At 41.5% G+C, this 23,337-nt stretch overlaps 1 protein-coding gene across 17 annotated transcripts in view; it reads left to right on the top strand.

Moving 5' to 3' along the window:
* Window positions 1-23,331, top strand: part of fryl (furry homolog, like) — a 77,024-nt gene extending 53,693 nt beyond the window's left edge. For 8 of the 17 annotated variants that reach the window (XM_008299152.1, XM_008299160.1, XM_008299053.1 and 5 more), the window contains 27 exons: window positions 65-149; window positions 1,110-1,222; window positions 1,304-1,454; window positions 1,541-1,644; window positions 1,872-2,054; window positions 2,543-2,744; window positions 3,100-3,221; window positions 3,315-3,502; window positions 4,347-4,441; window positions 4,565-5,160; window positions 5,309-5,577; window positions 5,662-5,802; window positions 6,468-6,668; window positions 6,765-6,926; window positions 7,436-7,546; window positions 7,705-7,881; window positions 9,552-9,752; window positions 11,363-11,554; window positions 13,469-13,872; window positions 16,037-16,244; window positions 16,375-16,524; window positions 16,767-16,865; window positions 17,677-17,745; window positions 20,016-20,033; window positions 20,841-20,951; window positions 22,245-22,438; window positions 22,888-23,331. In XM_008299152.1, the coding sequence (XP_008297374.1) occupies window positions 65-149; window positions 1,110-1,222; window positions 1,304-1,454; window positions 1,541-1,644; window positions 1,872-2,054; window positions 2,543-2,744; window positions 3,100-3,221; window positions 3,315-3,502; window positions 4,347-4,441; window positions 4,565-5,160; window positions 5,309-5,577; window positions 5,662-5,802; window positions 6,468-6,668; window positions 6,765-6,926; window positions 7,436-7,546; window positions 7,705-7,881; window positions 9,552-9,752; window positions 11,363-11,554; window positions 13,469-13,872; window positions 16,037-16,244; window positions 16,375-16,524; window positions 16,767-16,865; window positions 17,677-17,745; window positions 20,016-20,033; window positions 20,841-20,951; window positions 22,245-22,438; window positions 22,888-23,128 (4,787 nt within the window). In that variant the 3' untranslated portion in view covers window positions 23,129-23,331. The remainder of the gene's footprint in view (window positions 1-64; window positions 150-1,109; window positions 1,223-1,303; window positions 1,455-1,540; window positions 1,645-1,871; window positions 2,055-2,542; window positions 2,745-3,099; window positions 3,222-3,314; window positions 3,503-4,346; window positions 4,442-4,564; window positions 5,161-5,308; window positions 5,578-5,661; window positions 5,803-6,467; window positions 6,669-6,764; window positions 6,927-7,435; window positions 7,547-7,704; window positions 7,882-9,551; window positions 9,753-11,362; window positions 11,555-13,468; window positions 13,873-16,036; window positions 16,245-16,374; window positions 16,525-16,766; window positions 16,866-17,676; window positions 17,746-20,015; window positions 20,034-20,840; window positions 20,952-22,244; window positions 22,439-22,887) is intronic. The other 9 variants (XM_008299078.1, XM_008299120.1, XM_008299135.1 and 6 more) reach the window with 7 other exon arrangements.
* Window positions 23,332-23,337: the final 6 nt, after the last annotated feature.

The following is a 23,337-nucleotide window of genomic DNA, read 5'->3' as shown; positions in this document are numbered from 1 at the left end:
CCAATACTAAAAGTACTGTGTTTTCAGTACCACATGGTAAAATGTGTCATGTCTGCTCCCTCAGGAACAACCTCCAGCAGCAATACCATGGTGCCAGGAAACGACGGTCATCATGATAGCAAGATCAAAGATTCTAACATGGAGGACAGGTACAGAGGACACATTTTACACAAGCAGCATACAAACACACTAAGTATAGTGAGGATGTGACAGTAAACACAGAGGAGTTTTAAAGACTCCCTCTGATAAAAATCAAAGTTTGTACCTTGTGAACCTGCCCAATTGTTGTGTTTTTTTTAATGTGCTAGAAGACATATAATGCATCAGATTGGCAGTCACTGCCATGTATTCAGACTTTTAAAGTTTATACAGAACAAACTTCAGGAACAAATCCTGTCAACTTGTAGTATGAACCTGTCTGTATCATTATTCTTCTTAAGAATCATTTTCCAGTTCAAAAATATGTGGCTAATTTACTCAAATATTACAACTTGACATCTTTGTAATGGTGTAGAGTTCCATTTAAGTACTTTGAATGTAGTAAGGGATTATTTTCATTAGCAAATACTTGAGTTTTATGGGTTAAGTCAGTGACTGAAGGGAGACTTTAAAAAATGCAAAACAGAGTATGTGAGTGTAGAGTGTCTGCAGCTTCAGCTCTTACTGAAGTTATTCTTGAATGGCACTGATGAGCTGATATCCTAGAAGATTCACTGTATATTATGATCGTTTTGTGGTAATAATATACCTACTAAGTGAGATGGAAACCTGTAGCATGTCCTCTTGCAGTATTTGCTTCTTAGCATAAAAGATATTTGGTCTTGCCTCAAGGCTTTTCTGTGATAGAATAAATACAATAAATAGAAATTTCAGATATCCTATTTGTATGTGTCTTGTAAATCCTTGAATAGAAATGTTAGAAAAGCTACTTGAATTTTTATTAGGATTAGTATTAATTAAACTGAAAAATAAATGTTTCAGTTTATTTTGGAAGCAATTTTTAAATGGAGAGCTATGAGGTGAGATTCTTTATAACTCAAAGTTTTTGTCATATAAGACATTGGTCAAGTCACTGCTGGCTCTGTCCTTTAACCAAGTCTGTTCTGCAGTTACACCCATCTGGATATTTACAGTGGTCTGAACAGCAACCTGAACCGACAGCATCACCGTCTGGAATCTCGCTACAGCAGCAGCTCTGGAGGCTCCTATGAAGACGAGAAGAGTAAGTGCAAAGACTTTGCTCCTCAGTTCTACATGAAATTCTGTCCCACCACCGTTTTTGCTAATCTTCTCCCTTCTCCAGGTGACTCTATGCCACTTTATGCTAACTGGCGTTTGAAAGTGATGGATCACAACCGGCCAGAGCCTCTTCCTTTCCCTCCAACAGGAGGCTGCTGGTCTCCTCTTGTGGACTATTTACCAGAAACCAACACCCCAGCTGTACCTCTGCACAGGTACACCAAATCAGTTATTTTTTTCTCCTAAATCATTACAGTATTGTGTTTCTTTGTATGTTAACACACATTTTCTGTTTCTTCAGATGTAATATTGCAGTCATCCTGCTGACAGACCTCATTGTGGACCATGGGGTCAAAGTAGAGTGGAGTGCCTACCTGCACCTCTTGCTACATGCAGTTTTTATAGGTAAATAGTTTTGATTTGTACTTTTTTGGTGCCTGTATCTGTCAAGAAAAGATTTTTTTAAAAAGAGATATTTTCTGGACCTCTCAAGTCTTGTGCAACAAACAAAAAAAAATCCACAATACACTTTGTAGCAGAGGAATCCTTTTAATTGACCTCAGTTTCACTAGACCAGCTACTGCTTAAATCACACAATCTAATATCTGTTTGTTTTCTGTTTTTTCCTCCAGGGTTTGATCACCAGCACCCAGAAGTCTACGAGCACTGCAAACGCCTGCTGCTCCATCTGCTCGTTGTCCAGGGCGCAAATAGCAGTGTTCAGTCTGTGGCTATGGTGCTTTTACGCAACAGAGACTACAATGATCCGAGGGTCCTGACTGTGAAGCCGGTAGCTCCAGAGTTCAACCTCACAGGTCAGTTTTGCTGTGGAGTTCAAAACTAAGAGAAAATGCAATAAGAGTATGATAATCATGCTTCAACTACAGGGATATAAAACATTTTATTTATTTATTTATTTTTGAGATTTTGAAGGGAATAAAGGAAATACTGCACATACTCATTTGTTGTAGTGCCAAAACTACTCACTGGGTGGCAGCAACAGTCCTGTCCCACACAGTCAGGTTTGCCTCAGATGGCCTGTCACTGTTTTGTTTTTGTTGTAAAGTAGACCAGTAAATGCCATTCAAAGGGCTTCCTAGTAGGATACCCTGCTTAGAAAGCAACATCATAATACATATAAAGTTATACCAGCGCTGCATGAATGTATGCATTCAGCTCGTCACAAAATAAAACTATCATTTCCTGTTTACATTGCTAAAAGATAGATTGTAAAAGATTTTGGTGTTAGAAAACATTAAATGCAACTCGGTGTGTACAATCTTTTTGTCAATTGTTCCTACAGGAGTACAGGAGCTTTTGCCGGACTGTCAGCCATCACCGATGACAGACTCCGGCCTCAGCTCGAGCTCCACGTCCTCCAGTATAAGTCTTGGGGCCGGAGGTACAGCTCTGTCCCACCTCTCCCCCACACTGCTCAGTGAGGTAGATGTTACTGCTGAACAGGACGAGAAGGCCAAAGCTCTCATTGAGTTCATTACATCAAGGTGAGAAGACCTGAAGTTTTTACCAGCAAAATAGCATCAGTTTTATGCTAGTCACTGCTTGTACGATGAACTTTGCTGCTGCTGCTTGTAACTGACTAACTTAGTGTACTAAAGCAAACAATCTCACGTGCTTAGCTTGAGCCATTTAGTTGAATCAACACACTTGTCTCGTGTTACTCATTTTGTACTATGATTTGCTTTCATGCTTCCAGCAGTGTCTGACAGGACTGGGTATTTTACTTTGCATGGGCTTGGGGTTGGTTTCATATTGGCTTCTTTGCCTGGTGTGATAACATCAAATATTTTCAGGTAAAAGGTCACATTACATAATGTGCGTTTGCTCTTGCATTTGCAGGAAGAGGGGTCCGCTCTGGAATCATGAGGATGTGTCGCCCAAGAACCCAAACATAAAGAGTGCTGACCAGCTGAGTGTTTTTGTCAGACACGTGGTGACAGTCTTCAAACATTCACAGTCAGGTCTGTAGTGTTCACAGCTACTGGTTGTCTAACTGTATTGATTTCAGCTTGGCTTTATCATATTTACCTGTGTGAACATGTTCATCCCTTCAGGTTTCCAACTGGATACATTGCTGAGTGATGTAGCTCTAAGAACAGCTCTGTCTTGCTCTTCTCGCCACTACGCTGGACGCTCATTCCAGATTTTCCGCGCACTCAAACAACCTCTTACTCCTGCCACGCTGTCTGATATTCTGTCGCGGCTGGTTGAGACTGTAGGAGACCCAGGAGAGGAGGCTCAGGTGAGAATGTTAAAAAAATATCGAAAAGTTAAATCTGATTTTGCCACGTGTTGCTTTTTAGCAACCAGAATCACTCCTACATTTGTTATTTTTAGGATAATATTAGAAGCTGAATGAAAATGGTACAAAACAGGTGTTTTTCTTACAGTACAAGTCTTTACATTTTTTAAGTTTCAGGGTAAACACCTTTAGTTCGAGGGTTTCTGTCAATTTTATTTTTTGTTTTTATTTATTTGACCTTTATTTTACCAGGTTAAAATGTTTGAGAACCAGTTGTCATTTGCAAACAACATATAAAGCATATATACAACATTTTAGGGAAAACGTTTTATCTATTTATAGGTCAATTGTAAAAAGAACAATTCTAATTATTGAATCCGATACAGTTGTATGCTTAATCTGAAATAGTGTCCTATGCATACATTATACCTTTTCTCTGAAGAAGCACAGCTCCATCCAGCTGAAAGTTGGCTTTATATTTGGATAACTGAAACAAAGCTGAACATTGACTTTAATGCATAAAACTAAATTAAGTAGAAATTGCACAGACTTGAAATGTTGACTCACATTTGACTGTTACAGTGGAGGTAACTTACAAGAGTTGCACTTGTGTTTGGAGCAAACTAAGTAAGAACAAGAACAAACAAAGTAAGCAACATCTACGGTCATGGTGTAGCAGGTCCTGGAGCAAAACTATATTCGATTGGAAATCACTCTCACTCTTGTATCTGCCAAATATTTTTCAAGAGATACAATTGCCGTTTAAATGTTAAATGTTTTAACTCTCTATTACCAGTTTCTTTCTGACAAGCTCTGACCTCCGGTGTTTTTGTCTCCTCCTCAGGGCTTTGTCATTGAGCTGCTCCTGACGCTGGAGTCGGGCATTGACACGCTGGCAGATACAGTTAAAAACTATGACCTCCTCACTGCCTTAGCACAGTAAGTCCTCCTCCTGGTATCCTCCCTGTTTTGCTGTGTTTGACTCCATCTTACTTTTAGTCACACGCTGACTGACACATGTCATAGAAAAGTTCTGTACAAAATTATTTGTTTTATTTACAGGACGTCTACCCGCGATCACTTGTTGGGACCTAAGTTTGCTGCTAACAGGAAAAGCACAGGTCAGCTGAACCTGAACAGTGGTGGTCTCTACCATTATGTTCACACTCGCAGTAACTCTCTTCGCGCCAGCCTGATGGGTGAACGAAAAGCCGACAGGCGTAGGAGTAACACCTTGGACATAGCGGACCGACTTGGTGGTAGCCACGGAAACCTAGCACGCACACGGAGCTTATCATCGCTAGGCGGAGGAGGGAGTCCAGGAGGGGACGCCATCCCCCCCGTGGACCCTTCAAATCTGATGGCCACGGTGTTCTGGATCGCCGCCTCGTTGCTCGAGTCGGACTACGAGTTTGAGTATCTGCTGGCCCTGCGGCTACTTAACAAGCTGCTTGGCCAGCTGCCTCTGGACCGCGCAGACAGCAGGGAACGTCTGGAGACGGTGCAGGCCAAGTTAAAGTGGTACAACTTCCCTGGACTGCTGCAGCTCTTCTTGAAGGGCTTCACCTCTGCTTCTACTCAGGAGCTCACCATCCACCTGCTCAGCAAGCTTATCAGTGTCTCCAGACATACACTGGTAGACCCTTCACAGGTGGCAGGTAAATACGGCTGGTTTGATCACTGATTATTTTGTCCATTTTTGTTATCAATTGTTTTGGGAATCTTTACATTTTTCACACTGGACTGCTGATCATGTTGCTAATTTTGTGTTCATATCTTAATTTTCTTTGTGGGTCATGTTTGCAGGTTTTCCTTTGAACATCCTGTGCCTCCTTCCGCACCTCATCCAGCACTTTGACAGCCCAACTCCTTTCTGTAAGGAGACGGCTGATAAGATAGCCAAGGTGTGTGCAGATGAGAAGTCAGCCACACTCTCCAATCTGGCTCATATGATGAGCCTGTACAGCACACACAGCTATTCTCGCGACTGCACCAACTGGATCAACGTTGTCTGTCGTTACCTCCATGATGCCTTTGCTGAGAGAACCTTGAACTTGGTCACTTACTTGGCTGAGGTATGTGAGATGAATATATAACTTTTCATACTAGTCACTTATGGTAAAAAATCAATATTGCTCATGAAACACTCTCTCTCTCAGCTGCTGGAGAAGGGCCTTCCCGGCATGCAGCAGTCCTTGCTACAGATTATCTACAGCTTGCTGAGTCATATTGACCTGTCAGCAGCCCCTGTCAAACAGTTCAACCTGGAGATCATGAAGATCATCGGCAAATATGTTCAGGTGAGCCTTCTCTAAATGTACTTTCTCAGTGAGTTAATAGATTAGGTAAGCTTAAGTAATTTATTCTAATGAATTGCTTACATTGCTACATTACTTTCCCACAATTGCCAGAATGTTATCAATGCACCACACGTGCAGTCGTATGGGCACAAACATCCTGGTGTCTATGAATACTCAGATAATCTATTCTATAAATAGAAGCACAATTGAGACTAAGAAAGAATAACATGTGTTTCAGGGTGGTTGTTTAGAGGCTTTTTCATGCAGCTACAGCTCTTTATGGAAGCCTTTTACCAGCCCTGACCCAGGGCACTATACGCTTCTCATTCACATCTGCTTCTGACAGCTGTTATACCATTACCGCCTCGAGGAAATTCTTTACTGGCTTGCTATCAGCGTTGCATTTTGCGGAAAGGCATTGTATTTGCGCATATACAGTATGCTAGTGTTGTTTGACCTCCTTTCAAACTCCCCCGACAAGAATGTAGGCCGTACAGAATACAAATGGCTTCAGAGATTTAGTCTATAGATGCTGTGAGAAAAGGCTTGGTTTGGCTTTATGAAGGAAAATATGTCCTTTCACATTCATAAATTCTCCACAAACACCTACTCAGCTTGATAACTCACAGTGGAACCATTATGTTTCTGTGTTTTGTTTTCTACAGAGCCCACATTGGAGAGAGGCCCAAAACATTCTCAAGTTGGTTGTGTCTCGCTCAGCCAGCCTTGTTGTTCCAGACGACGTGCAACGCTCCTACAGTACGGAATCGTGTGGCTCTCCAGAAATTGCCTTCACGCGCATATTCAACAACTCTTCCAAGGAGCTGCCTGGCAAGACTCTGGACTTCCACTTTGACATCTCAGAGGTCAGTCTCCTCTTACACCAGTTTATCTCACTGCTCTCACCTTAAAGATATGCTCTATTGTATTTCATTGCTAAATGCCATTATTTGACTCTACAGACACCAATCATTGGGCATAAATATGGTGATCAGCGTACAGCAGCAGGCCGGAATGGAAAGCCGCAGGTGATTGCTGTAACAAGGAGTACCTCCTCTACATCCTCTGGTTCTAACTCCAATGGTTTGGTGCAAGTAAGCTGGAAGAGGCCTCAACTCTCTCAGGTACATGCTCAAACAGACACAAGGCATCCAGCACTAACGAATCAGAAGTTATGATACCACACTGACACAAAGTGAAGCTTTGCCAGATTTAGCTGTGAGCCGTTTATATGTCTTTACCGAGAATGACCATCTTAAAAGACAGAATCATAACAAACATAATATTTTCTTTATACCAAAATGTCTGGAGCTCTGTGTTTTGCATCCATCCAGGCATAAAAACTAAATAAATTTTATTACGCTGTCAAGATGATATCACAGAGGGCACATCATCCTTAATTACTGGCAGTTGTTTGACAAGTGAGCTACACATATACAAAGCATTTTGTCCAGCAGGCAGACAGAAGCCGTAAATACACCAAATAGTCAAATGAGATTGATGTTTATTTCTCTCTTTCTCTCATGCAGTATTGTTTGTGGACCAGAGTTTTGTATTTTCTCTTCTATGTGATCAAACCAGCTGAGATAATTCTGTCCTGGTTTTCTCATCCTGTATTTTGTTCTTGTTACAGAGGAGAACCAGAGAGAGGCTGATGAATGTCCTATCTTTATGTGGTCCAGAATCTGGCATTCCCAAAAATCCATCTGTAAGACTCCTCTCCTACTCTAAGGCCTCAGACAAGGTCTCTGTACATTCAGTGTTATGAATACTGCTGCTGTATACTCTCATTGTGTCCATGTTGATTTTGATTTTTTTTTCTTTAAAAATTCTTGACTGATATACAACAATTGCATTGTACTGTCTGACAGCAAAGACCCATTTCCTTTCCTTTCTGTGCAGGTGGTGTTCTCATCTAATGAGGATCTGGACTCTGCAGACCAGCAGACCAGTCTTATACCCACAGTGGAAGAGGTGGTCAGAGAGGAGGAGGTGCAGGGAGAGGATACGGGCAGTGAGCAGCAGTTTGGTGTCTTTAAGGACTTTGACTTCTTAGATGTGGAGCTGGAGGATGCTGAGGTGAGAATTGATTGTCAAGTAGAGCTACAAATGGCAAATTTCATATTTATTCAAAGATCATTAATTGAAGGGATATTAAGGAGTTAGCAGTGAGTGGCGAGTACTATACAGAAGAATTATCTTTGACATTTTGAATCAAAGAATTCATAAAGAAAGTTTTAATTAAATTCCATAAGTCACTTCCTAAACAAATTTCACTTGTGGTAGTTTCAAGTAAACATTGTATGGCTATATATATACACACACACACACACACACACACACACACACACCGCTATCTGTCTGTCATTATCATATCTTTCTACCTCCTAATACATTTGTTTTAATACATAGTGAGTCCAGCATTATTCTTTGTTAAGCTACTCAGCCACTGAGGAGTTGCTTAAATAACAGATGAACTCATGAGTTGTGGGATTGTCCTCTAGCAGTCACTTTAATTTAGCAAATGCTGCTATAAAACACAGAATTGGTAACATTTACTGGTGGTGAGCTGCCTTTTGCACAATTCCTTCTTGAAGAATGCAGCAAGACGCCATAGTAACATCACAGGAGCAGGGATGGGTATTACTCTTTTTTTAATTGACAGCGAACAAAACGCAGACTTCCAGTAACTGTTCTGCTTAATGAGGCATGTTGTGGCTGACTAAAGTTGCTACCACTTACAGCACAATTTTTAGTCTGCATCACTACTTTCCTTAAAGGGGCTGTGCTAAACTTAGCTAAAGTCACAGGTTATAAAACACAGTAAATATATTCATTCATATCATGAAGTGTTTGTTTATCTTGATAGACAGAGAACAGCAGTGGTGAAGGAAGTACTTAGATCTGTTTGCTTGAGTAAAAGTCCTGCAGTGAAAATGTTGCTGAAAGTAGAAGTATGCAAGTATAATCGGGAAAAAGTATTTTGGTATAAGCTAAAACACTGAATGCAGGAGAATGTCTCCTGTAACTGTTATACTTTATTACACTATATTGTATAATCATATTATTATTACTCATACACTGATGTAAATCCAAGATAGTGTTGTTGTAACCATCTGCCCCTTAAACAGTGGAGAAATCAAGAATCGCAGCACAGAATTGATTGGCAGAATCTGAACTTGCTCTTCAGTCACTCTTCATCACTCCTGTTGAACAGACTGTAGTTTGTTGTGACACATTAACACTTTAATGTCTTGTTTGTCCAACTTGTGTCATTTGTCCTGACTACCATAGTAGAAAAAAAAAATACCTGTGTCTTGTAACTGTCTTAAGTCTACTAACAAACGTATTCCTTCTCTTCTCTTGCCACAAGGAGTTGCAGGTAAGTTTGTTGGCCAGAAAGTTACTCAGAGATGTCATTCTTTGCAGTTCCCTGGTGTCTCTGTGTGTTGTCGGATGAACTTCAGTAGTGCTCTTTAATTTGGCTCCTGTGGTTGTGAACCCTTTACTTCCATAGTTTTGTTTAGTTTTCATATCATTTACCTTTCCAAATTGTTTACAAAAAAAAATCTCACTCACTAAAGCACATAAGCATTTCTAATATCTTATTCACAAAGTATTGTTTTTTTTTTTCGTGTTGTGAAACGTTGCATTTGTCTTTGTTTGCTTGTTTTATTTTACCTACCTCAGATGCTACTTTTTCTTCACTGCACTTGTGTCTCACTGCTGTTGACGTGGTTGTCCTGCAGGGGGAGAGCATGGACAACTTCAACTGGGGGGTGCGGCGTCGCTCCCTGGAGAGCATGGACAAAGGGGACACGCCGTCTTTGCAGGAGTGCCAGTACACCGGCAGCACGCCAAGCCTCAACCTCACCAACCACGAGGACACAGACGAATCGTCTGAGGAGGAGGTACTGAGCGCTAGCCAGATTCTCACCCGCTCTGGCCTTGTAAGTCTCACTTTAATCAGGGTTCCCAAACCCAACCCAAACCCAAACCCAACCCACCATGCTCCTCACACAGCCCGCTGGCATGGTGTGCGTGTGTGTGTGTGCGCATACTGAGCTGGACCTGCTGCCAGTGTGGACATGGGGCTACATGCTTGCTTCTTCGCTGGTGGTAGATGCCCCCTCTTCCAACCTCAGCCCAGCCCCTCTACCTCTGACTGCCACATTAATTCTATTATCATTTCTCACATATTTTCTATTTGTATGATTGGTAAGTACATTGTAGGAAAATCTACATAAATTAGTTTAAATCACATAGACTAAATAAAATAAAATCATAGGTATTGATATTTTTATTAACAACAGGAGAAGAGAAACTGATTTTTGTTACTGAATAAAAGTCCTTAAATCTAATTCATAAAACATATAAAACTATATAACATGTCAAGTGTTTCAAATTCAGCTTGTTCCTTTGCATTTTTTAACACTTTGGCTGCTTGTCTATCTAACTCCTCTCTGCTTCGTTTTGCTTTGCAAGCAAGGTCTTATCCAAAGCTGCTAATAATGCCATTAATACCAACGCTTTACCTCAGTTTAATGGGGATGTTTTCTTTCTCTCTTCCTCTGCTCTTCTTGATCTTGGTAGTGCACGGTGAGAGAATGAGCTTTTGCCTTTAGTGGACATTTACCCCCTCAGAGTGTTTGTAGTCATCCAGTATTATACACTAGAAAAATGAGCATGCATCGTTTCTATGTGATTTACCTAGGATTTTAAATGAGATAACCTGTTTATAAACTGTAATTGATATTGTCGATATTAGCATGACCTTACTGTTTGCCTGAAGCAGGTTTAAAGTGCAGACTCAGTTGTATGGAGGACTAAAATGACTAAACATGCTCTGCTTGGTACAGAAACATAATTTATGTAATTTGTTTGTCCATCAGCAGATTGTATAAGAACTCTTTTTCTTTCATTTACATATAAAGGTGTCCCTGCATTGCTAAGATTCATGTTCCTGGTGGGAACCTAATTTACAAATTGTTATGATCAAACAGCCAGTTTCTTCTAAACTAGTGATCAGGGGATTCAGAGTACCAAACACTATGTAGTGCATCAAGGTCTCGAATACAAACTTATACTCCATAGAAAAACTTTTGTTTTGTCTCAGTTTAGCGTGAAACATGGCCAATAACAGCTGATATGGAAGAATAATTATAACCCCCCCAATTGACAACAATTCCTAAAAATTCATTTTTCTCATAAATGGCCAACATTTTTTTTGTTTCTTCTTCATTTTTTTTTTTTAGCAGTTGGCAAACAGGTGGTTTTGTTTCCAACATCCTCTCTGTGTTTATTCCAGCCATGTGAAACAGAATATACGTCCACCTTCCAATGACACTGCACAGCCTAGTTTATTCACTCCGAAGCACTTCATGGAAACCAGCCTAATTTGCCCTTCATTTCTTAAACATTACAGGAGTTTACTTCAAATTAGTTTGTGGGTTCTTTAACTAGTCTACAGTCGTAGTTGATGATGTATAAAACAATCTGTGTTGTGTTCATACGTGCCTCGGCAGAAAAGCTAACCAGCTGTCATGTCTTCCTTCTCCAGCTTAACAGCGACTCTGCCACAGATGACACTGCATCCAACCATGTGGACTCTTTGCAGCAGTCTCAAGAATCATCCAGCAGTGCCATGACCGAAGAGGCAACAGTCCTGCCCTCTCTGCCCTCTCTCCCCCGACTGGATAGCCCCATTTTGGAGATGGCCCACTCAGACAGCACCAGCAGCCAGCTGCCTGAGGTGCGATCAATCGGGAGCAGCAATAAAGTGTGGTGCTCGGGTTCTTTTTAGCTTGCCTTTTTCTTTCTGTCCAACTTTCATCTTGCTTTTTCTGTACCTCTTGGCTTGTCTGTCATTTAGACGAATGATCAGCTTACCTTCAGGGAGTTTTGGGATGGGGGGTAAAAGTGCTGGTTCTGTCACTGTCTGCCTAATGTCGGGGTTAAGACGCTGTGTGCTTCTTTTGCTGCTTCTCATTCCTTCTGCAACTGCTTGCTTTGTTGCTTTTATGCTGGGTGTGGGTGCTGAAGGCTTTGGCTCTCGCTCACTTTAATAGTGGTGGGGCTTGATTATGTGATTTTGGGAGAGATGAAAACAAAAGCTCACCTCAGGGCAGCTGTTACTGCTCACCTCCAATAACACAGCAACTGACCATTCCAACTAAATCCTCCATTTAAAAACTTGTGAAAGGGACACCAGCTCCTTTTATCTCCAGCAGACGCATGTGTGAGTATAAGTCCTTTACAAGTGGTGTGTTACCTCATTTTGAAAACCAGTGGTGCTGTAGACAATTCAAACCCTTTAATTTACTACCATATTAACATGCCATAGCCTTTCTTGTGCTACTTACTGCTACTGACATTTATCACTGAAACTAACAATGGTGAGTGTATTATATTGTGATGATTTGCATTTGCCTATACAGTGTGGGAATTTATTTTAAATGGCTAAATCCGTTACCTCGGAGCATAGTAATACCTGAATGACATTAGCTCATACATATGAAGTGTGTCGGTGTGTGCAAAAATCGTTTTTTCAAGCAGGTGCTCCAAACCTCCAGCGACGGTGCTCTATACACAGTACTGAACGTAACTTTCTAGGAACTCAATCCAGCCAGTGGTCTCAATATCATCCCAAGGACATCTCCCCCATCACAGCCCCAGCTCTTAGTGTAATGAGCCCTAGATAAAACCATCAATACTCTTACTCATTCCCTCCAGGATGGCCACAACCACTTCTAAAAGCTTTCTGTAATATAGCTGCTGTCTCTGTGATGTACTGGCTGCCTGCCACCCTCAGCTTTTCTAATGCATTAGACTTTTACATAAAAAAAAGAAAAAAAAAACAAGACAGGAAAAAAACCACGTCCTCTTAATTAGAACCCCCAGTGCTGTCTTTCACATATCGCTCCTTCATGTGTGGGCTTTACGTTACAAATTTATCTGGAGTTGCTCGTGTCTGAGTCAGACACTGTAGCTGTTTGGTGTGCTAATGTGCAACATAAATACACCCAGCTGTTGTTTGGTTGCCTCGCTTGATGTGTCGCCCACAATTTATTTCTGCTGTTTGGTGAATTTGTAATGATGCTAATGCGGCCCATCGCTTATGTGTAGTTATGCAGTGGCAGTCATAAATCACTCCATGCGCATCATACACATGTAGCACACGTCACAGCAGAAACATCTTATTCATCTGCTGCCCTGTTAGCTCTCAGTCCCCGTCGTTCCACCGTGATGTTGCTGTTTTATTAGCAGCAAGGTCAAGTTTTTAAATGGCATTTCAGTGATAGATTGATATTGGCTGCTGTTTATTGATTCTTTTTCTTTTTCTTTAATTTCTCATGAGAGATGTTAGCTTATAAAGTGACATCCGGAGCAATGTCCGAGGAACTGAATGTAGCAAAAAGTGCTGACTCCAAAGTCCCCCTCGTATAATTGAAGCTAATATGTGCTCTTAAGTATAGGCTATAGCGGTCTTAATTCAAGCTGTAGTAGATGTTCAGCAGTGAGTCTACGTTCTTGAATTGGTACTAGAAGCCATTGTAGTCATGACAACCAGACTATTTAACTGTTGGGTGAAAAGGATAATGTTAATGTATGTTGTATTTTTAAGCCAAGCTGCACCTGAGCGCCCCCCTCTGGCTTCACGTTACAGGATGCTGTTAGCATGACGGCAGCCGACGAGCTGAGTAGCAGTGTGAGTGAGGACACGGGGTTTTGCAGCGCCCCCCCTCTGCCCTCTGACCCGCCAGAGCTGTGCGACCTTCCGGACTCCCAGGACCCTCAGGACCCCCAGGAGACCCAGGACCCTCAGGAGGACCTGGATCCAGCCCCCCCTCCCCCGCCGGCCATAGACACACCACCAGGGTCCCTCTGTGAGGAAGAACCCCAGACAGTATTGCCTCTTTGTCTGCCCATGGCACCAGAGACAAAAGCAGATCCAGATCCAGATCCAGACAGCACCTGTGGCTCTGTGTGGGAGGAAGATGTGACGCAGGCCTTGAAGGAGCTGGACGAACGCTGTGAGGAGGAGGAGGCAGACTTCTCTGGCATGTCCAGGTAAACAGAGTTTCACTTTTGATCAAGACGGCTCAAATGTGGCAAAATCTATGGATCAGAGAAAGTACTCGAAGCATTCATGTGTGAAAATCTCATCAGTGATTTGTGGAACTCATCTTTTATCTGTAACCCAAAACACAGATCAAGAACAGTCACTACATTCTGTAGTACACATTTAGACACAGCCAAAAAACAAATGTGACTAGGGCTGTAGCTATTGAATATTTTTATAATCAACTACTCTATCGATTATTCTGGTGATTAATCGAGCAATCAGATGATTTTTTTTTTTTTAAGTGGAAGTGAGTACGCTGTGCATCAGAAATAACCATCCAGGCGGAACACAGGCTGACATTTGCGCCATATCATGCATATATAGTATAGTACAGTATATAGTGGATAAAACAAAGCCTTGAGGCGGACAATTTTGCCGCATTTTTGTAATTTAATTACTTAAGGAATTTTTTCAGCCCTAAATGTGACAAATTGTATACCCTAGTTTATGATTTTATTTATATGTTCTGTCAATTAAATTTGCCACAGTTTCAGTGTACATGCATGTACTTTGAGCAACACAAACCAAAGCAAAATATTTGCACCCCAAGCAGTGTTGTGTTAAAAAGATTTTCTTTATTAAAACCAGTTCTCATGTGCAGAAAAAACATTACAGATCCCATAACGTACCAGAGGTACGAGAGCAATGATACATGAGCATGATGGTAAAAGGGAAAAACAAAATTGAGCTCAAAGTCTCTATATTTTATTAATGGCACCCAGCCTCGCCTGAAATAGAGAGCAACCTCCACTGACATCAAAAGAATTTTTAAAATTTTATGAAAAGCATGAGAGAAAACAAGTAGTAATGCAACATCAAATACAAAAGGCCACATATTTGTGTGGAAATTGGTTGTATTAATTGTCCTCTGATGAATTAAGTGATGACATTGTACATACAGTTTTTATTTTTAATAATCACAGCAACGTGCTTCATTGTTGTTGAGTTGATGCATACTACCTCTGCTAATCAATAAGAAAGCATTGTTTACTCTCCTACAGGGCAGTACAACGTACATTTGTTAAAATTTGATATGAAGAATTTTGTCTCGCTTTTGTAAGATAAAGAGTTTTGGGGTGGTATGATGAGTAATTTCTATTTTGGCATGGCTTCCTGGAACTATGAAGGTGGGCCAGTGTAGGCGGGCTGGCTGCAGTCCACTTCTAAACATTCACTCCTCAAGGTGGGCCAATTCTGGCTGGAGGACAGTTGTAAAGTCAGGGATTTAAACAGCACTGAAGCAATATGAAGAAGCAATGCTGAACAAACATGCAGACACAGTTGCTCACTTAGCCTCTTACTTGCATATATCACTCTACTCAAGGTCTTCCAATTAGCTGAGCTACACGTAACGTTAAGCAAGTGTTTGAGTGTCTTGGACTGATTGCCTGAAAACAGCAGGACGCTAACCAGTTTAGTGTATGTGTCGGTGTTCGAGGATTTATGTGAGTGGGAGAGAGAGCAAGATAAAAACAACTCAGCAATGTTCTACCACTGAGCGGTTGGGAGCTGGCTCTGTTTGTAGAAGTGTGTGTATGTGTCAGTGTGTGTAGATGCCTAGCTTGTATAGAGCTCTCTGCAGTCCTGTGTGGGATGAGAGTGCAGTGCGCTAGTGCTGTTAGCAGTTGCAGCACCGTCGTGCTGCAGACAAGGGGAGAGAGTGAGGGGAAGAAAAGCGATAGTTGGGGTGAGGATGAGGACAGAGACTGTGTCCGCTGCAGCGCTGGGCAGCGCAGGCTTTAGATACTTATATTCTGTCTGCTTCTTCAGGCTGTTTGGTCCGACAGGCCTGTGAGTATCTGTACATACGTACATGCGTGTCTCTGTGTGTGTCTCTGTGTGTGAAAGAGAGAGAGGGAGATATGTTTGCATGATGCTAAAATGCTAATAGCTCATATTTTATTGTGACAGCACTGCAGTAGATCAGAGATTTCAATATACTGCAGCAGAATTAGCAGTGAGGGAGGCAGAGATGGAGCAGTGTGGGGTTGTTTACTTGCAGCAAGTGACTATGAGCATGTGTGTGTGTTTACATTTGTCCTTCAGTGAAGACTGAGGGGAGTGTAGAACATGTCGGATTGTAGCTTATTGGCCCCGTGTGTGTTTCAGTCAAGATGAAGGTGACGCAGACGGCTTCCCAGAGATTCAGGCCTCTCCGCCCCCTTCGCCCTTCCTCTCTGCCATCCTGGCAGCATTCCAGCCTGTTGCCTACGACAATGAGGAAGATGCTTGGCGTTGCCATGTCAACCAGATGTTGTCAGACACAGATGGGTCGTCAGCTGTTTACACATTCCACGTGTTCTCCCGACTCTTTCAGGTAAATGCCACCTAAGTGCTTTTTAGACATTGTTGCATTTTTGTTTGTCTGTTGCATCTACAACATTGTTTAACCAGTGAGCATTCTTGACAAGACCAGTTTATATTTTATTATTCTTCATCCTGTTCAGAGTATTCAGAGGAAATTTGGCTCCATTACACATGCATCTGTTCGCTTTCTCGGGGAAAGGCTCCAACGAATGGGTAATCAGTTCCTCAGCTCCCTGGAAGTCATGACGTCTCGCTCACAGTGCCCCACTGTGCTGCTGGATGCAGAAACGGTGAGGCTGTTCTGCATGCTTGACTGCAATAATTTTAATAAAACTGGTAAAGCTACACTGCAATAATGCTGTGGTAGTAACATGTTTCAATTATTCAGTAAAACAAAAAATAGTGCTGCATGTTCTGCATATTCCTCAATGTGTGTGTGTGTCCTGCTGTATATATTTTTGTGTCATGTACTGTGTTCGTATCGGGTGTTATTGTGGCTTAATGTATGTGGTGTCCTGTCTTGCTGTTGTAGCTGGTCTCTTGTGGACTGTTGGAGACTCTGAAGTTTAGTGTGCTGGAGTTGCAGGAACACCTGGACACCTACAATGCCAAGAGAGAAGCAGCAGAGCTTGTAAGTCTTCATATATCTTTCATCATGCACCATATCTGCTTCCACATTCTCTTTGAACCTTTTCCCTCAGGACACGTTGCCTCACATCCTCTGTGATTCTTCAGACTGCCACAGCTGCATTTTCAGTTGCTGTGTCAGGATGTGTGTTTGTTTGTCTTGTAATGACTTCTCATCTCAAGAGAGATGAGCTTAGGGAACGTATGTAAAGTGCCCCTTATCTGTATGCCATCGTCCCATGGAGGGCCTGGAGAACATAAAGTCAAATAGCTGATGCTGTACAAGATATGCCCGGTGTGTCTCGTCAGCAGGACAGACATTGAATCAGTGTTGGGTATGAGTAGATTTAGCTGCCGTTAGTGCCTGCATCACCAGTGACAACCCCTGCTGAAGGGATAAAAATAACCCTCAGCACTCCTAAATCAGTTATAGAAGGCCAAGCAGGAGAAGCTGTGAGAAGAGAAGGGAGAAGGGAGGAAGTGAAGAAGGGGGGAGGGGAAGAAAGCGAAGAGATTGCAGAGGGTTCTGGGATGCAGGGGCGCTAATTGAATGAGACGGCAATGTTCCCTGGAGGGCTAGATACTATCCCATGCTCTGGAACAGGCCTTCTTTAATTCGCTAAGTACAACACTCTTATTAAATCTCCTCCCTGACCAACCTTTATTATGTACACACACAAATATAGATGCATAGATGGAAGAAAACAAGCTCTCGTAATGCCTGATACTAAGCTTCCTCGCTTTCTCCCAAGCCTTAAATGTTTTATTTTCTACTGTCTTGTCTCTCATCTGTTTATGTCGTCTCAACCCTGTAGTGGCTGGACAACTGCAGGAAAACATTCGGGGACAAAGGCAGCAGCCAGCGACCAAATACTCATGCACAGGTAGGAATGAACACTTACTTGTTTGATAGCTGGGAATGTTATTTGCCATTTGTGCTGGACAGTATTTTCATTTACAACACTTTTAGTTGTTATAATGCAGCTCAATGGATAGAATCTAACTGAAAATGTGTTTGTTTTTCTACCATAGTATACATTTTGTATGTACATCACATAATCTGTGTTCTACTTCAAGTAAAACCAATCAGAAAACAAAAGCATCAAATGTATTTTTGGTGCCCAACTTGTTTTCAGATTAGGAGCCTCAGGGTTTGAACAATGACCCAAAATAGCTTTCCTGCTATATCTGGAACAGTTGTACTCCATAGTGTGCACTCCTAACATCCGTATCCAGGTTACATAGCTAATTAGCTGCTCAGCTGCAGCATATTAAATGGCGTATAAATGTGCCTACAACTGTCATTTCAGCCCTTTGTAGATTGTGTGGCGACCCTTACTCCTCGATACCACTAGTGCTACACTCGGGTTACAGGAGTTTTTACAGATTTTAAAATTGGGTTGCATCATGCACAGAAAGAGAATCTTCACAGATATTCTCCTCTCTAATCTCAGTCATGCACACACTACAAGACTGCAAAATAATGGCGCATCACACACTTAAGGATATTATTAAGATTATCTTGCCCGAGGGAGCAATCAGTGAGCAGAGCACCACCTCACATGGCGGCACTTATTAGTGTTACAGCGACAACTTGCTGTAACGCCAGTGAAGCAGAAGCAGTCCTGCTAAAGGGATGTGTTTCTTCCACAGTAAGTCATAGACAACTCAAGATTATATCATTTTAAGACGGACGTGCAGGTTTTACACTTGAAGTCTTTGCATTTGCTCTCCATCCTAGAATGTGCTTTTCTGTTTCCTCAAACTCCTTGCATAGACTTGTGGACTTCCTTTTGTGTTTTCCACATGCAGTGCCTATAAAAAGTATTCATTCCTTTTGAAAGTTTTCTCCTGTAATTGCTTTTCCACATTGAATCGTGGTGAATTTAATTTGTCTTTTTAGACAAAGAGACTCTATCATGTCAAAGTCAAATCGGAGTTCTACAAAGTATTGTTAATTAATTAATTAATTAATTAAGAATATAAAATGTAAAATAAGTGTTTGCTTAGGTATTAACCCCCTTTATATTAAACCTCAACCAGACTTTGTCAAAAGGCATGTGGGAGACTCTGAAGCCAACTGGAAGAAGGTTCTTTGGTTTGATGAAGGGAAAAATTGAGATATTTGGACATCAGAGTAGACACTATGTTTGGTGGACACCAAACATAGCACATCACAGCAAACACACCATCCCCGCTTTGAAGCATGGTGGTGGCAGCATCATGAGTGAGGGTGCTTTTTGACAAGAAGTTAAAACTAATGCAGCAAAGTATAGGGAGCACAACCTGATGCAATCTGCCAGAGACCTGCAACTAAGGAGAAGGTCTGTTTTCCGGCAAGACAATAAAACGAAAGCGTACAGCCAAAGCTACAGATAAGTGGTTTAAAGACAACAAGGTAAATGTTCTGAGTCAGAGTCCAGACCTCAATCCAATTAAGAATTTGTGGCTGGACTTGAAAATAGTTGCTCACTTATGATCCCTATGCAACCTGACAGAGCTCGAGCAGTTTTGTAAAGCACGGGTTAATTTGCGTTGTCTAGACGTACAAGTCTGATTGAGACCTATCCACATAGACTCAAAGCTGTAATTACGGCCAAAGACACATCTACTAAATACTGACTTAACTTAACACTTATTTTACCTTTCATATTTGATGTTGCTTTGTAGAAATCTTTTTTGACATTTTTGTAAATCTCTGGTTAAAAAGCCAAATTAAATTGACTATGATTCAATGTTGAAAAGTAATTAAAGAGCAAGACTTCTGAAAAGGTTCAAACTTTTCATAGTCACTGCACAAAATGTTGTCTTCGGTTACAACTGATAAGCTGTTTTAATCAGAAATAGCACACATTTAGAGGCTTTTTGCTACACTCTCCTTCCTCTCTGTGTAGCCTTTACTGTTTCGCATGTTTTCTCTCCGTCATCACACATGCTGTCAATCAGCTTTTCAGAATAAAGGTCTCTGTTACTGCTGAAGTGAGCTCACGCGTGTTTCGGCACTCTACCTTCCCTGGGTCAGATCACTGTGTCTCAGCTGTCATGTTAAAGCTCACTAATTCTTGGTCTTTCTCTCCTTCTGTTTTGTTTGTTGTTTTTGTGTGTGTGTGTGTATGTGTGTGTGTGTGTGTGACCTGCTCACCTTCTTGCTTAGCAAATGGAAAATCTAGCAGTAAGTGGTTTCCATATTATAGCCTTTAATAATGATGACATCCGGACAAAACACTGACCATCTCATCTCTCTGTGCATTCCTGCGCTGTTGACAGCCACAGATTGCGCTCTGCCACCTCCACCCCCGCCTACCTCTGTATCTCTTGTTTCTGCCTTGATTGGTCATGTAACCCAGCTCAACTCCCTCATCCACTCAATCATAATGTACTGCGTTAGCCTGTATTGTAATATATGTTTATTTTTCCTGTTGGCCGGATAAACAGCATCTCCTGTTCACACCGCACAGTGATTCTGTCTGCAGATAGAAGAAGTCATTCAGTGTAGAGTTTGATTTCAGAGGAGCTGCTGTGTTATTAGTAGGAAAGGATAGGTAGAGAGTTCATATTGTTGTTAGTTTATTTTCATTTTGCATGTTCATTGTTCCCGTATCTGTTCAAATCATCATTTACTTCTCTGATATTCTCCTGGATTAGGGTCTTAACTTTGAGTCATTTCCCACTTCTTTGGATCATTCATCTAGTCGGCCATGCCTGGTTTACAGTGGCCCGCAGGGAGCATCACACAAGGTGGTGATGGATAGTTTTCTAATTGAGCTCTCATGACTAATTCTAGTGCTAGTGGACTCACCTCTTGCTCCATGGCCCAAACCAGATGGCACTTTGCACTAGTCCATGTTAACCTTTTCATCTACTCCCATGTCTCTAACCCAGGATACCCATCTGTCTAATCATATGATCATCAGAGTAATTTCAGTGCAGGCTTATGCCATTATGCTGACGTGTGACTCCATTTCTGTCTTCTCTGTAGGAGCTGGAGTTATGTCGGAGGCTCTATAAGTTGCACTTCCAGCTGCTGCTGCTGTTCCAGGCCTACTGTAAGCTCATCAGCAGAGTGGACACCATTAAGAGAGAGGCAGAGGTGAGACACAAGGTTAAAAGAGCTGAAAAATGTCTCTTTTCAGAATGACAGTTATGCAATAAATCATAAAAAATAAGAACCTTCTTTTCAAAAATATTTCATAGGAAAAAAATGGAAACAGCTTGTAAAACGTTTTTCTAAGCGCCCCCAGCTGTTGCCAATTTGAGGGAAAAAATGGTGGCTCCACATGCTCCAGACATTTTACTATACTCATTTTTACAACCTCTACAAACCAGGCGTTTTTCACACTATACTATCGACATATACTACAGACTACATAGAAAGATGCTTCACCGTGCTGATTGTATCTTTGAGCAAGCTGCTGACAATTGGCTGCTCTGTGTACTGTTTTTGAGCCACGCTGCATTTAGTTTTTTGTTCAAATACATTTCAAACTCGTATTCGTTTCCATACTTGTCTCTTCTCTGCTCTGCGTGAACACAGACTGCAGTTGGGATATAAAGTCACAAAATTTTTGGCATGACTTGGTTGCAGCTGAATCATCAGTCATGGTTTCTTGGTTTGCACGAGGAGCCAGAATGTTTTGTTCAAATAGGATATGATTACTATTTTAGTTTTGGGGATTTTTTTATTTTTTTTTAAATCAGACTTTTCGAATACATAGTTGATGAAATATCAAGTTGAAATTTAATAAATTTTCCTGATGCAACCATAAGTAGCACAGGATTCATTTAGTACTGCTGGAAAGTTTAAAATCTGATCATTCTTTCTGTTTTTAGCATTTCTATGATAATAAATGGTGTCGTTTTGATTACTTTTTATTTATTTAAAGATAACATGCCCGCCACTGCCTGGTTTTGACGTTGATCCACCTTATCTCCAAGACAGATTGCAGAGCTGCTATTGAAGCACTGTTTTTTTTTTCCACAAATGGTTGCCTCACTGTCTCATGATATTTCTTGGTTGTTTTTCATAAGAAAATATAAACTGCTTCAAATAAAAATGACACCGCGGTTGCCTGTAAGTTGTATGCAAAATTCAGTTCAGGCTTTGATTACACATGTCCTTTTAACCAGAGGTTAGATAAATAGTCGCTGCTACATCTGTATTGCAGTCGATCACTATCTGAGCTGCATCTCGATGGGGCTTTAATTAGATCAAGGTACATAATGAAATTAAATCATTCCCCATTTGGAGCAATGGAGTCAGCAAGTCTGGTTAATATTTAGTCAAAGTTTATTTTGCTGACCTCCTGGGTGGATTTTGCACATGTATGCTTGCTTGTATTATTGAAAGCTATGAAAATAATGGTTTTATGTCTCCGTTTCTAAGGTGACCAACATGTCTGAAGAACTGACCATCCTAGAGAGCTGCCTGAAGGAGGCAGAGATGGGAAATGATGCTCAGGAAGATGTGTGCATGTCAGACAATGCCCAGACCAACACAGAGACGGCCATCCAGTCGCTGATAGAAACTCTTAGAGCCAGAGACTTCAGCTCTGCCCTCACACAGGTCAAAATCTTTAGGTAAGATTAACAAAACAGTTCCACACCCCAATAACAAACCGCTGACTTTCTGTGGTAATACATCAAGTCGATAAATCAATTAAAAAAAAACAAATTAAAGACAGTTAAATGGGTACAAAATAATTTATTTCTAATGTGCTTGGTCTTGTTGGAATTTCAGTATCTCATGCATGTCACTGCATTTTGAAAAGTCACTTTTAAAAATGAAATGCAGTTTGTTGGATGTACCACAAACAGGTGGCATTCAAAGGTGTTAATCCAACTGATCTAACAGATGTTTAACATTAACAGAATGAAATCATTAATTGCAATTATTTGTATAAGAATTCATTGTCAACTAAAACTTGTGACAGCCCTACATCCCACTGCCAGAAGTATGTTCTGTAGCATCAGTTTTTGTTGAAAATCTTCCCTGCAAGCACTCACCCGCCACCCTCCTTTATCTCCAGGTCTTTGTGGCCCAACGACATATTTGGCAACGAGACAGATAATGCAGTCCAGACCCTTCTGCACATCTACTTCCGTCACCAGACGCTGGGTCAGACGGGCTGCTTGGCGGTGGTGGGCCCAAGCAGGGACCTGTCTCAGGCGAGCACCCGCCTCATGGAGCTCAACCTGCAGATCCGTGAGGCTCTGAGTCAGGCTCAGGCCTGCCAGCCCCACACCACCATGGTCAGCACTGGACTGTGAGTCTGCAGGCTGGACTAGACTGGACAAAAATACCCCCCCCTGCTCTACACAGACCTCACCTCAGCTGTAGAGAGGGTAGACAGTGAGGGGAGGAGGACAAGAGAGACTCCACCTATAAAGGGCTAAAGGATGCGTGGGAATAACTGTGACTCTTAATATATATTATTACATGTATGAATGCTTAAAGCTAATATCTTTTCTTTTTTTTT

Source organism: Stegastes partitus, unplaced genomic scaffold (genome assembly GCF_000690725.1).
Source record: "Stegastes partitus isolate 25-593 unplaced genomic scaffold, Stegastes_partitus-1.0.2 Scaffold30, whole genome shotgun sequence".
In the NCBI taxonomy this organism is placed as follows: domain Eukaryota; kingdom Metazoa; phylum Chordata; class Actinopteri; family Pomacentridae; genus Stegastes; species Stegastes partitus.
This window is presented reverse-complemented; position numbering and strand designations above follow the sequence as displayed.